Genomic DNA, 17,696 nt, shown 5'->3' with positions numbered 1-17,696 from the left:
GTTTTTTAAGGCAGAGTCTTGCTGTGTACCCAAGGTTGGCCTCCAACCTGCAGCATCCCACACACACACACACACACACACACCGTTTCAACCTCATGAATGCTGATATTATAGGTACGCTGAGGAAAATTCCATTGTTGTTGAATGTTGGGTAAGAGGGATATATACATGCTATGGTACGTCGATTAGAAGCCAGGTCAGAAGACAATTTCTAGAAGTCATCTCTCTCCTTTACCTTGTTGAAGTAGGGTCTCCCTCACTGTTTGCTACCAAGTTAGCTGATTTGCAACTTCTCCACATTCTATTTCAAAGGAGGGTACTAGAGTTACAGATGCCTGACACCACATCTAGCTTTTTACATGGGTTCCAGGAATCAAACTTAAGTCACCAAGCTACCTGCTGTGCCATCTCTCTGGAGGGGAGTTTTTGTGTGTATGAATGTTTTGCCTGCATGTATATTTGTGCAGCACATGCATGCCTGGTGCCCATGATGGCCAGAGGAGGATCAGATCCCCTGGAACTGTAATTATAGATAGTTTTAGACTGCCATGTGCATGATAGGAATCCAACTTGGGTCTTCTGGAAGAACTGCCAGCACTCTTAACTTAACCTTTAAGCCATTTCTACAGACCATCCTGGAAATTTTTGAACTGTTCACTTCAAATAAAATTTCATTCACAAAGAACTGGTTGGTATTGAGATAATTGCAAACAACATGATTTTCAGTGCATGAGATGAATGTAAATCGGTCATGTAACATAAAATAGCAGTAAGAAGTACAAGGGATAAAACATGCTAGTCTTTTCCCTTAGTTAATACTTTATTAGGCAGTCACCTTAATTTTTACAAAACTGGCATTGCTGTTAGGCCATTTTTACCACAGGTTAAAAATTGACTGACTTATTTTGTTTGGGACTGAGTCATACCAGGTTACTGAAACCTAATATAAACATGTTTGAAGCATTGGGTAACCATTATAACCTATTTAGAACTGAGACCCATGTAAAACCTGTTGACTCTTTCTTTACTACATCACTGAGAAGATACACGTGCCATCGAAGCATGGTAGGTACTACCTCTATACTAAGAAACATGCTGGCAAAATGGCAAGAAGCAGATTTGGTCCAATCTGTTTGGCCCCAATTGTGACTCTTATTCTATATGTCAGCTCATCTTTTGCAAACAGCTTTTCTTTTTTAACAGAATGTGTCTTAATTTGATTTGACCCATACATCAGGCAGCTATGCTACAGTAAGGGTTCTGCTGTTCACTTGTTTACAAAGTGTACATCCTACATGTAGAGGGAATGTGGAAAATAAATATGCAAACACCTAAAAAGTGCTCTCACTTATGTTAATCCAAGGCCAACTGCTGCCATTACCCAGGCATTGTCATATAGTTGGCTGAGCAGGGCCAGAGGGACCTGGAACAAGAGTGAAGAGTCACACTGGGAGTGGTGCTACCTCTGCTAGGTGAAAAGCCCCAGAGTCAGGTGAGATTACAAGGGACATCGTGCCTCTTGAGTTTGGAAGGGGAAAATGAGCTACACCCCACTAATAGCATGCACTATGGGAAGAGATCTTGACCCTGCATTTTTCCATTTCTTCCCCTGTTAGATGGTAATTTCCCTTTAGGAATTCAGGTTTCTCTGTTATAGCCATTAATAGGGAGATGGAAAGAGAGTTGCAAATTAAAATCGTTTTATTGTAAGTGTCGATGCCTTTTCAACTCTGTGCTTCCCTTTGTAGAACTAAGTCAGAAAATCATTCAGGTGAAGACTATGCATTTTGATGTTAAAAGACTCTGCTCTTACAGGATAGACAACCAGTTAACAACATGAAATGAGGTGGTGATGGTTTTCGAAATGAAATAATGTTTGATAGAACTTCAAGTTTCTCTCTGAACCTTGACCACACTGTAGATACCTTAAGAGGAAGGGAGTTCTGTCAAGCACAGGATTATACGGGGAAGAAAAATTAATCTAAATACTAAGGGAGAAGCCTGTGTTCTCTTGCATGATATTTAGCAGCAAGAGCAAGGAGAGGGATGTTTCTTTCTTTGTGTAATGTGCAGTAGTTACAATAAACACAAGATTTCCAAATCTCAGAGGACTCTCTTGACAGTTGCTTGATAACAGCTTTTTTCATTCCATAGTTTTGACAGTTTGTGTGTGTTGCCATATCTAGTGTAAACTAAAACATCACTGTCATTCTGCTTTTCTTTTGTATGTGGCTCTTTTTTTTTTCCGTCTTTAGGATAATGAAAAAGATGGGCTTTTCACTTGTAGACTAGAGTAAGGCAAGTTGTGTGTGGAGATTAAACGTGTGTTTATAAGTTTTGAAAGATTCAAGTTGACAGCAGAACACTGCTTTAAATAATTTTTTTCTCCATATTGCCTCAGTAAAATTATTGGTGGGTTGTGTAAGTTTTCTCTTAATCGTTTGATAAATAGCACATGTTAGGCATCTGTGAGGGGACCCACATCATGTACCAGTGGTTGCTGAACAACAGTGACTGTGGAGCCGTCTCCGGTGCTCTGGCTCTGCAGTCTTAGACACATGACTAGTTACCAGCCTGCCCTCTTGCTTTTGTCAGCATCTGGCCCTGCCCCACCTCATTGCTCGTCTGTCCTCAAGGATGCTTTCCGCCCCAGCCCACCTGCTTCTGCTGGGTACAATGCCTCACTGGGTTGATTCCACAATAACACGATATTGTTGGTGTTGTTTACTTACCCAGTCTTTGCTTTTCTCGGTAAATGTAGGCCCTAAATTTGCATTTGTGCTGTGGGAGAGACTGAAGGGTTGGTAAGGAGGGGGCTTGGAGCACAAGTCAGGATCAGAGCAGTGTTTTCTCACCTAATACAAACTCTTATCCTCCAATCCAGGAAGGGGGTCCCATACCTGAGAGACACCTACACACACACACACACCAGCAACCTCTGAGTTGTAGAAATCTCCGTGAGGTTATTTTGCCATCAAGCCGAGTTTGTGTAGTGTAGCAAAGTTCCCAGTGCCGTCATCTGGCATGTTACAGACAAATTCCAATTACTTTTCTACTTGGAGCTATTGTTAAACACTACAAGCTAGCTGACAGTAAAATTATAAATACAGGTGTTGTCACACTACACTATAATCAGAATTTTAATTTGAATTTTCATTTGTAAAGCCTTTTTTTTCCACGTGAAAATAGGAATAGAATTAGTTTTATTGACAGTAAAAAGACATTTTGAAAGCTTCCTAAATCATTACCTGTATTTAGCAGGAGGAAAAATTGTATATGTCCATGTAAAAAGAAGAGTTTTATTATCACATATTTACTCATTATATTTGGTGGTAAATAAAACGGGAAAGACGTGTTTGACATATGATTGATGGAACTCACTGGGTTTTGCTTCATCAGAACAATAGACAGACATAAATATATATTTTGCTTTTGTTTTCTTCGGCTGTTACTAATGTAGACCTGTAGACAAAATCTTCTAGCAAATTAAATACAGCCTGTTGGGAGTCTGCATGCAATGCTATAAACTTTTTTATTTGGCAATTTTCTCTTCTCACCCAGATTCCTCATCTGTGGAACTCCCCCCCCCCCCCCGCCTTTGCATGGTGGTTGGAGTGGGTTCCCCCTTCTCAAGTCCCTTTTTTTCCCTCAAGGCATTTAGTGTCGTGTCTGCCAGATTTCAGTGATGAGCAGCGAATTGCTTTTAAAGTGGGCATTATGCCAGTTCAGCAGCACAATGGAAAACCAATCTTCCACCATTCTACTTTTGATGCTGTTATTGTAGCATTTTAGATAACTGCTGCCACAAAAAAAAGAAAGAAAGAAAAAAAGATGTGCTCAATTGCTACCAGTTAGTCAAGTTAAATCCAGAGTAGCATTAAAATTACTCTGAAAACTGTTTGTCAGAGGTCATGTGCCGTCGGTGGCTGCCGCGCATAGGATGGATATTCTGTTCGGGTGGGGGTTTTCCCTTTTATTATTACTGTGACTGACCAGCTCTCTAAATAGCCCTTCACTACCTGTTTACTTATTGTCTTCACCTCCCTGTTGAAAAAATGTGTCAAGCAGAAATGTTGAAAAGTTTCTTTAAAGTGCTGGAAATAGCAGGAGAGTGAGTTGTTCAGGGTGCTAGAGTTTGTACAGTGTGAAAGCAAAAAAAAAAAAAAAAGGTAGGGGGAGAGCAGGAACATAATTCTCTGGTTTCTATAGCAAGATTACTGTTTTCTTCTTTTTATCTTCACTTTTCAACCACTGGGTTCACTATTCTACTATTGTGGGGGTTTTTTTGTTTTTTTTTTAATCGCACAAGTGGAATTTATCCTTTCTCTATCTCAAGTCCCCTTCCCCCTTTACTGGCTTTGCTTGTGAATGAAAGGGATGTCTACTATGGCTGTAGGACAGATGGCAGCTGTGTATGTTGTATTTGATATATTTTAGGCCAATAGATGGGCTATTTAGAGGATGGCAGAAACAGTATACTTGAAGTCTACTTCACTTCTTCAGAATTTAGACTTTAAAAAATACAAATAGCTCCAATCTCTGCTCAGAATAATTGAATGATGATTTATTGGCTGCATTGCAGTGATAATGAAAGCAACTCAGTCTTCTGAACTGCATTTCTTCTAAAGAATATGTCCCTTTTATGTTCATGTGGTGGCTTGTGAATTGTTCTCTTTGTCTTAATCATGTCTATAGGAACATCAGACATTAAGCCCCATGGAGGCAGGCCTTTTGTCTTTTTTTTTTTTTTTGTCCATTTCTGTATTCCCAGGGCTTAGAGCAGTGTCTGGCACATAATAGACACTCAGCAAATATCTGTTGAATGAAGCAACAGTTCAAGCTTCTGTGTATTAAAGCATGGTGTATTTACTTACCTATGGATGTTTGTCTTCAATTCAAGTACTAACCTGTGAGAAATATAGCAGACATGTTAGATGCATGTTAGCTTATTGTTTTTAGTTAACCTCTTTATCCTATGACAAATTATATATGACACTCAGTCAGAACACTAAATAGTTGCCGAATAAACAAGTAGAAAAGCCAAAACTCAGGTTATTTGCCAGTGAAAGATATGGTCATTTAATGATGGAAATATGAATAGAATGACTCTGTTGGTCAGTATTATGGAGTGTCTATAATATCTAGCACACATGTACATGAATGTACACATACAGAAAAAAAAGAATGTGAGGATGTGATACTTTTCCTATTTAACTATAGTGAATGCTGTTCACTTATAACATCTAAATAAGTTCTTTGTTCAGCTGTTCCTATCAGTAGGCAGACAACCTGTGTGGTGGCATACATGCATGAAATCAGCTAGGCCCCTCAGTACCTAACTTTACCCTTTACCTTACCTCTTCTTTGGAATTATGACATGCATTTCTGCCTGCCCTCTACTACCATCCCCAGTGAAGTTCTGTGCTCCCATCTGCAAAATGAGGCCTAGAGGCTGTTTAACAAGGTCAAACCTAGGCTTCAGAGAATTCTATGACTTAATCAAGAACTGTACAGTGTAAGGCACACAGTGCTTTCCTTTTAATCATTGAGTTGTAAATATGACACAGCTTTAAATGGATAGCAACAATTTGCAAATCAATAAGATCTAGTTTATAATTAGCTTTGGACTAAGCATAACAAAGTTACCTTGAGCTGAGGGTATACCTCAGCTAGTGTGGGAAGTCTTGTGTTCAATCCCAGTTCCCACAAGAAGAAAAAGAATTAAATCTATATGTTAAGGATGATAAGAGTGAAATGTACAGCAATAGAGGGATTCTTCCTTGGCAGCTAAAAATGTGCATATTAAACATCACAAATAGCGATGTTGAGTCTAAGAACTTACATACTGCCTCAGAAGAGTGCCTCTTTTTCTAAACAGCAGATAAAAGACTTAAGCTTTACTGTAGGGGTTATACATTTCTTTGAGAAGAGTCTGGAATATAAAACACGACATTTCCTAATGTATTCTATCTCTATCTCCACTACCATTTAACCTTTATTTAATAGCAGCCAAAAAACAACTTGAAGGATTCAGAGTTTTTTATTAGAGAAAATTTAAACACATATGAAGCAGAACAATTCACATTGCATGGCCTACCACCACCATTACACCCACATCAACACTAGATGACATTATAAAGGCTTTCAGTTGCCCAAATCAAAACAGAAATTTTGTATGAATATGCTTAGGAGACCTTTGTGGGGTTTGGGTGTTTGTTCGTTTGTTTTTAGATATATCATAGGGGCTGGTCAAGATGGCCAATGCCGATAAGCATATAATCCCACTGGGGTGTGTTGTCTAGTGAGACTTTGTCAAGGGAAACAATTAGCAAACTGGATAGTACATTAAAAGGTTTCCTTTTTTGTCCCTTTACCAAGAGGATTTAAGAGAAAGCATAAACTAAAAGTTTAGCCTTACAGAAAGCTTCTTTGGTCTTGCTTCCTGAAATTTTGGTGGTTCTTTTTAGCTTATAAAATTGTTATGATTTTTTTTAAAGGATGTTTCTTTTGGGTTTTTCTCTTTTTGTTTGTTTTGTTAGGGAAGGTGTTTGTTTTTGAGGCAGTCAGTGTCTGGCTGTGTTGCTAGGGTGGTTTTATGTTCCATCATGAGATCCTCCCACCTCAGCCTCCTGAGCAGCAGGATCTGTATGTACACAGTACTACATCGATCGATTGAGCTAGGATTTGTATCTTTTGAATCCTCTTTACCAGAGATTGGCAGACTTTTTTATATAGGGTCAATTGGTGAACTCTCTAGCTTTCATGACACGATAGTCTCATTACAGTTGTTCATTGTCACCATTGTAGCTATAAGACAAAATAAACATAATGAGCATGGTTGTATTCCAATAAAACTTTATTGACAAAACCATAGTTTGTTAACCTTTGTTTTATAATGAGAAATGTGAATCATAAAATGTCAAATATCTTATTATTGCTTTAAGTAAGTAACCTCTCATTTGGGAGTCACTCAATATGGTCAATGCTTTGCCAACCTTATAAAAGAAGAAACCTAAGGGGGACCATCTCAAGAGAAAGCCAATTTATTTAGTAGTTTGCTACATCCTTAAAGATCAAATTAAATTCACTGAGGCCACCACTTCTCAAAAGCCCCCAGCCGTTTTTGCTAAGGAACCTTAAATTGTGGCAGAGAAAGGATGTCAATATTAAAGTAGCTAAATAAAGTGGATGCTATCCCCTATTGCCCCCTCTTAACAAACCTTAAGTTTTCAGTAAGAGACAGAGTTGGAAAAAGAAGGGCCGTGACTGATCTTGGTCATCAGCCAGTAAAGGTTTCAAGATATCTGGTCAATTCTGATGAAGTTAGTGTAGAGTCATGTTTGACAAGTCTCTGATCTATCTTGGGATATAATTCACTACAGTCTTCAGATTTCCAAGAGAAAAAATAATCCACTGGCTTAATAGAAGAATTTATTCCTGAGAGATCACCATGCATTGTTTCATACAATTAAAAAGGGTAAAGAGTGTTAACCTTAAACCAAGTGGTGGTGGCACACGCCTTTAATCCCAGCACTCGGGAGGCAGAGGCAAGCAGATCTCTGAGTTTAAGGCCAGCCCTACAGAGAGAGTTCCAGGATAGCCAAAGCTCACAGAGAAAACTCATCTCCAAAAAAAAAGACAAAAGAAAGAGTGCTAACCTTGATACCCTGAAAACACTGGGTGTTTTTCAGGTGAAATACATCCATGAAGTATGAAGACTACTGACATGTAATGAATTGTCCTCAGAATTGTCCAGAATTGCTTCAATGCAGCACTTGTTTCTGTGAGAAAGGAATCTGAGTATGGATTAACTGAGAAAGTATTTCAGACTTAATGGATAGTTCTCTAATAAGCTAAATTGCCTTATCATTCTTTCATTTTGATACTAACTGTTGAATGTAGGGCTTGCATATCCTAAGGAAGTATTTGATTATTGAATTATACCCCTATCTCCTGCTTTTCTGTTGTTATTTGGTTGATGTCTTGTTTGTTTTGTCTCGTTTTCAAATAGGATCTTGTTATGTACTCCATGCTGATCTTGAACTCATGATTTTTCTGTCTCAGCCTCCTGAGGGCTGGGATTACAGGCATGTGTGTGCCACCACACCTATCTAGCTCTTAATATTTAGATTGTATCTGATGAATCAGATCACAGATCATATTCATTTTACATAAACATTAAAGTCAATGCAGCCCCAAAAATGTATCTGATACAGATTTTGCCTTCATAGTTTTTCCTTGAATAATGGGTTTGATGATAAGCAGTCATTTAAACGTCTGCTTGTGACATCTTCTATTTCTTTTCATTATTTTGCCAGAATAGCAGTTTGGTTTAAATTAATAAAAATGGGATTTTTTTTCCTCCACGAAGAATGTAGCTCATCATTTTGGGGCATAACATCTCCTATGTGCATGATATACAAGTAGAGAGGGATTATGTACCATCCATGAACAAATAGAACCCAAGAAAAGCTGAGAGCTCCTAGAATAGTTTAAGCTGTATCTGCTTCCAAAATAGAGAAGAAAGAGGAGAGTGTCAGAGAAGGCTTGGAACACCCTCTAGCTGTTATATATCCAGAGGATATTGTTGGTCCGTACTGGAACAGGTAAGGCTCTCACCAAGATCTATTCCGAGTGATTACCTTAGCAGGTAACTATAGTCCAACCATGTTTCCAACTATTTACATTGGTCAGAACAATTCCAAGACCCTGAAATGTGAGAATAGAAAGGCCCAGTGAGAAGTAAAGAGATCCAGAGGATTGGGTAGCAAAGTAAGCCAGCCTCTGTCCCCAAGAAGGCTTTTGGTCCAGGAAATGTAAAAGCCATTCCCTTGGGTGTTCCTTTTCATATATTTGCTACATTCTGAACACTTTTTCCTCCTCCCACCCGTGATAGATGATTATTTACCCTGGACCCATAGCTTTTACTATCTATTACTGTTCGTTGTCATTGGCTAACATTTGTCGAACATTAACAGGGTCTCAAAAACTACCAAAGCACTCTAATCTTGCAACCTATGCATTCATTAAGATGAGGAAGGATAAACAGAGGCTTGACATTCAGAAATGAGTCCAGAATTTGATTCTGAAGCCAATCCTTAATCATTTGGTCATTTATTACATAAGTATTTTCTTTCTCCCCGGCTACCTTTTCTTCCCAAGATTGACCAAGCCTGATGAACATATACCCTTGCCCTGTAAATTCTCCAACATAAGTGAATTCCAAATCCTATTGTTATCCTTTCAACAAATAGTATATTTCTTTTGGATTTATGCACCCAGTTTTAAAAACCATGTAAATAGAAATTAAAGCAATGTATGAATTAACAGTAGAAGTGGCATATGAACAAAAAAGATGCTGTGTGCACTTCTTAGATCATGTTTTCGGCCTAAGACTTGGAAAGGTAGGGCTTCAGGAAGAATGGTGATGGTGAACATGTTACTTCAATAGTATAAAGATATTAGATAAATGAAATCAGACATGACTGACATAGTTGTAGTCTGGGCTCTTATTTGGAGGAAGGTTGAAATGATCAGAGTCTGGAAATGGGGTTGGTCATGAACATTTGACTGGACAGACATGTTGCCCAACTTCTCAGAGATTTTCCTTGACTCTTTCCCAGTCCCTAATCCTCAGCCTTCTTTCAGAACTACTGACCTAGGCTAATCATTTCTGCTCTTGTCTGTCATAGAACACCAGCTAAGACATTAAGATATTTAGGGTATTTTCATTTTCTCATGACTGTGCGCGTATTAAAAAGTAGCACTCACATGAAATTTGACTGCCATTGCTGTCTACCCCATTGGCTTTGACTAAATTACAAGTTTGTGCATAAAATACTAGAATTTGGGCAAATTACAGTGACAGTCGTGCGTGGGAAGGCAAACACGTTTTGCGTTGGGACAGTAACTGAGAACTCTAGGCCTTTGGTAGAGTTGATCCGTAATCAACTTGGTTTCATGATGGAGATGGCTTGTTGAAGGTCAACATTTTGTTGCTACTTTTCCATTCAAATGCAGTATAGAATCATTAGGAAGGGAAAAAACGCTAGTTGTTGAATGTAACCAAAACTGAGTCCTGATAGTTAAGGTATACATACAGTACTCTTGTACGGCACATTGATGGCTCTTTTTTAAACATTAGGAGAGTTTTTAAGGAAATTGCAATAAAGTCATTGTAATTCATAGAGCATGCTGTAATACAGAGATACGTGTAAAATACAATCTGTGTACCTGATTGCAGGTAACAGAGTTAAATGTGCCAGCAATTTCGAACACAGTTTGATATTTCCTATAATAAAATATAATGCAAAAAATTAAATATCCAATATCAATGGATTCTAAATGGTTTTGATATTTCTTTTTGTCCTTTCCCATGAAGAGTAATTTATTTCCCTTTTTAAAGTGTGGGCAGAATGATTACTAGCGCACTGTAATGTAATTGTGTTGCATTGATAAAATAAAAATTGTCCTTTATCTGTGTCCTGATAATGTTCAATTTACAGGCTGGCTTCTCTGCCACCTCTTCAGTGCTTTGAGTATTCCAGTTCTCCTCCCTTCCTGCTCTGAGAGCGCACAGAACTGTTTGAAATCCACTGGTACAATTGTCAAATCAATTATTCATTCTCTGCAATTATGCTCGCACAAAGAACATTTTGCTGGTCTGAATGATGATTAAATTAACAGCTATTCCAGCTGCCTGATAACATCTAATAGAATATTCATAAGCCCAAAATGGAATGAATTATCTCCATTAACTTCATCATGCTCACTTAATTACATGCTTGTTATTGTATTTACACCTTGTTAGATACCGCTGAAGCTGATCCAGTGGCTGGCCGGGAATTGGAAGCGTCTGTCATGGGGCAGTTGGAGCGCGTTTTGTAGGAAATGCTATTTATTTTAAATGCTCCACCTGCTGGGAGCCGAGGTTAGTCAGCAGCACTGAGATGAATTGGGAAACGGGGTGTAAAAAGAAATAATGTGCTTCTGACAGGCTCCGTGGCTTTTAAGTTGCTCTCATTCAGCCACTTCACAAAAAATTATTTTATTCCATCTCTCAGTGATGATGACATGATTGCTTTTGGGTAATCATTTACCATTCTGATTTTATTTTTTGAAGTAAATTGTCTGAAGTAATAGGTTCTTGGAATTACAGCGTGCCTTGCTTTTTTCTTAGAACTTTATTTAAGCTTGTCTTCCAGCATTTAACCCGAGTCCCCTCTTTCGTTTGATCTTCTAACTTTATTTATACAACAGTGCTTAATGATCCTGCACAATGTGTTTTTCCCTTCTCTGCACCCCCCCTCCAAAAAAATTTCTGTCCAGTATGGTTGACAGTACTTTTTATAACCTCAGCAAGGGGGCTGCATGGGCAATTTTCTTCCGACATGACAAATACAAACACCCAAAACCCAGCCCTGATAGAATCACTTCATCTAGTTGAAAGGAAATTTTTGATCTCTTTCAAGGTGACTCTTTCTCCACTGAAACATGGTAAGGGGCACGACTCTCACTTTCTATTTTTTCTCTGTAGACATGGCATTCTTTACATCGCCTCGCCCTGTCTCCTCCCTCCTTATATCACCCTCTGCTCTTTTCCAAACTTCCACTGGCCAACCCTTCCTGGTGGTGGGGCCCCATCGCACCTCCATTTGCTTCAAGTGGGAAGGGTCACTGTTCACCACCACCAGGCTGCAGCAAGCCTGTATTTATTGAACATGAACCAGACCAATAGTGGGGAGAATTATAATCACACTTCTAAATACTTGTCAAATCAGTCTAGTAGAGCACTTGAGCTGAACCATGGACATTTTATACTGTTTGAAGGCTGTATTTTGGTATCAACAAAAAAGAAGAAAAAGAAAACTGAAGATAATTGTTTATAAGTAGGAGTAGAAATGAATAATGGACTAACAGACTCTTCAGCCTTCAGAAATATTTTAGTATCTAGGAAATGATTTCTCAGATAAGAATGGCCCTCCAGGCATTGGATGGTGGATAAATACATTGCATGCCGTGTGTGCCTGGCACTGTGTCTTCTAATTTTTTTCTCTAGACAAGGATTTACTCAAAGATTACATGTTTTATTTTCTTGCTTTAAGAGATGCATTTAGACTCGGGGCCCCAACTGTCTTTCTCTTTGAACTCTGGATGTTATGTGAGACCTTGCAGACAACTATGCTTTGCCGTGCCTTCTGCTATGGGTTGGTAGGAGAAAGGCAGTGAGGCTAGCTGGCCCAGCAGCTCTGTGTCGCTCCCGTGGCCGTAAATGACAGAGAGCGCCAAACCTGCAGGTTGCCTCCAAACCCCTCAAGTCTCCTGCATTTCACACCTGAAGGCAAACACTCACATTGAGGGAGGGAGGGAGGATATGGATTAGAAAAGGTGGGAGAGCTGAGAACCTTATGGTGGGAAGCCATGCAATTAAAAAACTGACTGAAATTATTACCTGATTTCATAATTGACAGAATATTTAATTCAGATATAGTAAATTGACACACCTCTACACAGAGACAATTATGACTGACTGTATAACACCTGACAGAATCAATTATAACTGACTGTTGTTTGATACCTTTGCACAGAAATAAATGAAACAGACATTCAGAACAGAGACGGCTGCTGCCTGTGTGCCTAAGCCTGCCTTAATTAAAATAAAATAACCAGTAGGCGAGGTTTTAAAATGTCTTTGCCTCATGGTTCCTAGTTCAGTGTGTTTAAGACCAAAAATGGTTTTATAAAGAGGAAAAGGATTTTTGCTTTACTGACATTGAACTGAAATATGTAACATAGGAATAAGTTTCCTTTGAGATGACTCCCGTTTGTTTTGTTTTTTTAAAATAGTGCAAGCATTTCATTTAATCAGATGACTTTTAACAAAACCTAGAAGACAGGTCAGTCTTCAGATGATCTAGCTTGTCTTCTATCAAAAACATTGTAACTTGGATAATTTTGTATTCTAGTTAATAGAAATAAACTTTCATATTAGTGGTCTGTTGTTTTGTCTGATAAAATATTTGTAGAATCAAACCAGGCAGTGGTAGAGCAGGCCTTTAATCCCAGCATGAGGCAGAGGCAGGTGGATCTCTGAGTTTGAGGCCAGTCTGGTCTACAGAGTGAGTTCCAGGACAGCCAGGGCTATACAGACAAACCCTGTCTCAAATATATATGTGTGTGTGTGTGTGTGTGTGTGTGTGTATACATATATATACATATACACACATACATACATATATATATATATGTATATAAATGAGAATCATTACCCAGGCTAACTTTTTGACCTTGTTTTCTTAGGGATTGGGATGAGGATATTTTCTGACAATTACTGTATGACTATGAGCAGTCTCTTCATGTAGAAAAGACCAGAGGAAATAAGCACTAAATACATGTTCCTCAAAGAGTATTAACAAGAAAACTAAGGGAAAGAGGTTTATTGTGCTTGTGGATAAGGATGAGTGAGTTCTAGCTAATATTTTAGGTCATTAGATTATATTTTGCTGTTATGTTTGAAGTTTGGATTTGTGGAGCAAGAGCCACAATTAGTGGTATCTGGTAGAGCCAGGTGACATTGTTGCATGTGTCTGCCTCTTGTTGACTGGCCTCTTAAAAGATTTTAGCAGTGTTGTCCTAAGTTTTGACCACAGCTGCCCTTGGTATGATGTTGTTACCGGTGGACTGCATTCAAAAACTAGAACAGCAAAAGGAGGCAGCAGTTTACTGACCACGTTAACTGACTTTCACTATTTAACATCTGTATTTTCTCTTAAGTTCTGAAGTGGTAGGTATAGGATTGACAGAAACAGGGTAACAATTTAATGTGATGTCTAACATGGATGGCCCCAGTGCCCAAAGAAGGAAGAAGAAAACTGAACAAGTGACTCCTTGCCCTCCAAGCTCCTGTGGTATGGCCTGACAGCTCATCCAGTTCTGTTTCCTAAAAGACCTTCCATATGCTATTGATTAAGCTCTCATTGGGGAAGCAAGTGGGAGCTTTTATCTGCATCTCTGACTGCCAGGAAACGGTGCTTGGGCTGTATTGACCAGCTATGGGATATGCTGGCGGTCACAGTTGTCTTTTACGAAGAAGCGAGCCCAGTGACGCTGGTTGTCATTCTAACTCTGCTGTGTGGCAGCGTAAATAGTCCCCTTTCTAACCAACCTAGTGGGAAAAGTCAATATCCCATCAGCAGAGGAGGTAAACACATCAGGAGCTCTGTCCTCTCTCTTCCTCCCCTGCTCTGTATTACCACAGCTCTTTAAATGTGCTCTCCCCAGTCATCAGATGCATTTGTGTCATTCACATGCACAGGGTTGCAGGCCTGTGGTTCTGGCCTGCCAGGAAGCAGGCACATTGGTTGGGGCCTTTGCTGTATATTGCCAGACTCCGATAATTAGAACTTTCAAATTGTCTTTGTATAGTCAGTTAACGATGTGTCCCCCTTCCCCTGCTTCTTTTTCTACCCTTTTGGGGCATCTAAATCCTCAACAAAACTTCTTATGATTGTTTTATGGAGACGCATTGGTGTAACTTAGAAAAGGTTGTGAACAAATATGAATGTGTAGCTCAGGAACAAAAATCTTGAGGCTGAGTTTTCATTTTCCAGGGTTTTGTGGCCTTTATTGTCTATTGTTGTTTAAGCAGGATTTTGCTTTCTGTGATGGATGTGCTCCCACATCTGTTCTTCCTGGTCCCTTCCTATGCCAAGGAGCTGGGAAGCATTGTTCCCCATCCTCACCCCCACCCCCAGCACCTTGGCACAGGCAGTATCTGAGTCCCTACCTTGGGAATAGCCGACTTCTAGGCCTTGCCAGCAACCTTGAACAACAAGCAGTGGCATAAGAGAGGCCACAAAAGTGACTTTCTACAGCTATTGGTTGGCGCTTCTGGCTACCTGAATTTCCAGATCTGTGTCTCTAGGACATGTTTTGTGACCTTACTCAGTTTCCTCAGCTATAAACTTTCCAAAACGTCTCATGGAGTTCCTGAGCAGCTTTGAACAAAAACCATTCAGGGAAGGGATGAGTTCCCCCCACAAATTAGACCTCAACATAGCAGCTCTGCTGCCCCTTTCAAAGAACCAAGTACAGAAGTAGCAGACACTGTGGAAGGGAGACTAGGGGAAGGAAATGATTCCTCTGGCTGATAGAACCATCGTCAGAATAGGAAGTGCAGGAATGGATCAATAAAAAGAGCTGGGGACACGGATGGGGGTACTGAGTCTGAGTTCTCACATCGTGGACAAAAAGAAAGCTTGGCAAAGGACAGGTGGACCAACCTCCAGGTAGCTGTCCTTCTTTCACTAAAGGTTTCGTTTAACAAAATGGGCAGATGGGGGGTTAGAAGAAACTGTGGAGGCCAGCTAGCTGGGGCAGTGTGGTTTGGGAGGCACTAGGGAAGATAGCTTCCTTCTGCGTCCAGATTCCTACTGCAGTGTGTGCATCTGCTCAACAGCACAGCAAAACTAGTGTCTTGGAGCGGCACTCATCTTGCCTACTGTGCATGGGCATACACCTGCAGTTCGCATCAGTAGAGGTGGCCTGACCTGGTTTGTCCTCCTGAAAAGAGCCAACTTAGGCTTTCACAGACTATGCTGAGATACCTCTGGCTTTGAACTGTCCCCAGGGTAGAAAGAACACAGACAGGCCCATTAGGACGTCAGAGACATGGAACTGCAATCAAAACCTGCACCCCTTCTCTGGAAAGAAATAGTGTGGTTCTTTGAAGAAACTATCTGACTATCCTTTTATAAACTATCCTTTTCTTTTTATTTCACTTTAGATAAATTGAAGAAGCAGTTCTTTACCCCCAAAGTTCTTCAGGACTACAGAAAAGTCAAGAACATAGCAGAGCAGTTCTTGTCCTGGAGTGGCTACTCTGAAGTGAACCTCAGCAAGCTCTTCGCCAATTATGCTGGGAAGTACTGAGAGACCCGGGAGCAAGCAAGAAGGCCAGCTGGCCGAATCTCAGCTTCTGAGCGCTCCGCTTGCCTTTACTGCTTCGCCAGTATCTTGCTTTTCTTTCGAGGATTGCATGTTGTGTTCGTGTCGATGTGGACCAGGATGGAAGTGTAAAAATATTTAACCTGCCAAACAGTCTTCGTAGCACACTGTGCCACCGAACTCTTTGCCAAGTACCTGAAGACCTATCTTATTGGGGACTGGGTTTCTGCAGAAATTGCTACTTTAAGAGACCTAAGTGACCTTCAGTTTGCCCTGAGGCTGTAGCAGAGACACCCCTAAAAAGAGTTGTGGAGACTAGTGGGAGTTCTAACATTTTGCTTCTTCGCGTGTCATTTAAACACAGTCTATATCCAAATACTTGTTCAGCTACTAGTTCCAAGCATGACTGTTTTCAGTGCTGCCTTTCACATAAGTGGTATGGGGATGGGGGGTAGAAATTTTGCACTTATTAAATATATTACACAAAGCACACTTGTTCATTGAATTGTTCAAAGTCCAACACTGAGCAGGTGTCTCATACTCGAATTCCTTATGTTTTCCCTTTATGTAGAATGTTGAGAGTGAAGGTTTATACAACAGGAAAGCACATTGTAGATACTTTACCCTAACATTTCACAAAAACCCTGGGGAGATTGCGGTGTAGAACACTCTGTTACATTCAGAAGAATGGGAGGTAGCTAGCAGGACCTGGGACCTGGTGCTTGCTATGTCCCATCCATTCTTCAGAATGGCATTCTCCTTGCCATCGATAAACTATTTCAATATGGCAGCATTAGAATACTTACCTATGTGGGTTGTTTTTAGAAGGGAAAATGCATTGTGTTTTTTACTTCAGAATAAAGTTTTCTAAAGGGAAACCAGTTGTAGTGATTTGTTTTAATTGGGTGCAGTTTCAAGTTGACAGCAAGAAATAAAAGTTTGATTGAAGACCATGCCCTTCCCAAACCTTGGCCCGCTTTCTTTCAGAACAACCTGAGTCAGAACCCAGTTCAAAGATGCTGAGCAAGCTATCTGTATAGTCGAAGCATTGAGTCCTTCAGTATATTAAGCACGGAGAGGACTAGGGTTATTGATTCTTGATCCAGAAAGAGGGAGAGAAGGCAGAAGGTGGAGGGACGCTAAACCGAGAGACACGCCGATGACTCCTGGGAGAGAGACATTCTACATAGAGGCCTCCTAGAAAAGAAATACTTGGTAAGCAGTGGATGTATAGAAATACTTGTTCAAAAGTCTTCTTTTGTCTGGTTTTTGCCATCTCTTTTCTCTCCCTCCTCTCCTCTTCAGGCTCTTAAGCAGCTCCTCTTTCTCCTCTTCTCTTCCTCTTCCACTCAGAATTCAAGTAGAAGCACTAGGTTCGGGGCCCTGACAGTTAATTGGTACTAAAAGCGATACAGCTGGTCACAAGTTAGAGCAGGCAAGTTGCTTTGGGAAACAAAGGGATTCATGTGCTCTTGTCACTCCTGGTCAGCTTCTGATAATTGCTACTATATTAAAGCAGCAGTGTGTGTGTGTGTGTGTGTGTGTGTGTGTGTGTGTGTGTGTGTGTGTGTGTGTGTGTGTGTGTGTAGCTTATGCCTTCACTCGGCTTTCTGAAAAGAAGGTATATTTTCCTTGATTTCTGGAGGCTGTGATTATATTCAATATAAATAAAATAATCCTTAACTTGGTCTTCGAGAAACCATGAAAGACTCAACCTATTAGTTTATTTCTTGTGTCTGTAATCACTCTAT

General features: G+C 40.0%; 1 protein-coding gene across 1 annotated transcript in view; it reads left to right on the top strand.

The window, feature by feature from the left end:
* Positions 1–16,893, top strand: part of Pola1 (DNA polymerase alpha 1, catalytic subunit) — a 331,476-nt gene extending 314,583 nt beyond the window's left edge. Inside the window, exon 37 of the mRNA XM_028881682.2 lies at positions 15,785–16,893. Within this exon, the coding sequence (XP_028737515.1) occupies positions 15,785–15,930 (146 nt within the window). The 3' untranslated portion in view covers positions 15,931–16,893. The remainder of the gene's footprint in view (positions 1–15,784) is intronic.
* The last annotated feature ends 803 nt before the right edge of the window (positions 16,894–17,696 follow it).

This window comes from Peromyscus leucopus, chromosome X (genome assembly GCF_004664715.2).
Source record: "Peromyscus leucopus breed LL Stock chromosome X, UCI_PerLeu_2.1, whole genome shotgun sequence".
Classification (NCBI taxonomy): domain Eukaryota; kingdom Metazoa; phylum Chordata; class Mammalia; order Rodentia; family Cricetidae; genus Peromyscus; species Peromyscus leucopus.
The sequence above is the reverse complement of the archived record's forward strand: the minus strand, read 5'-3'. Positions and strand labels throughout refer to the sequence as shown.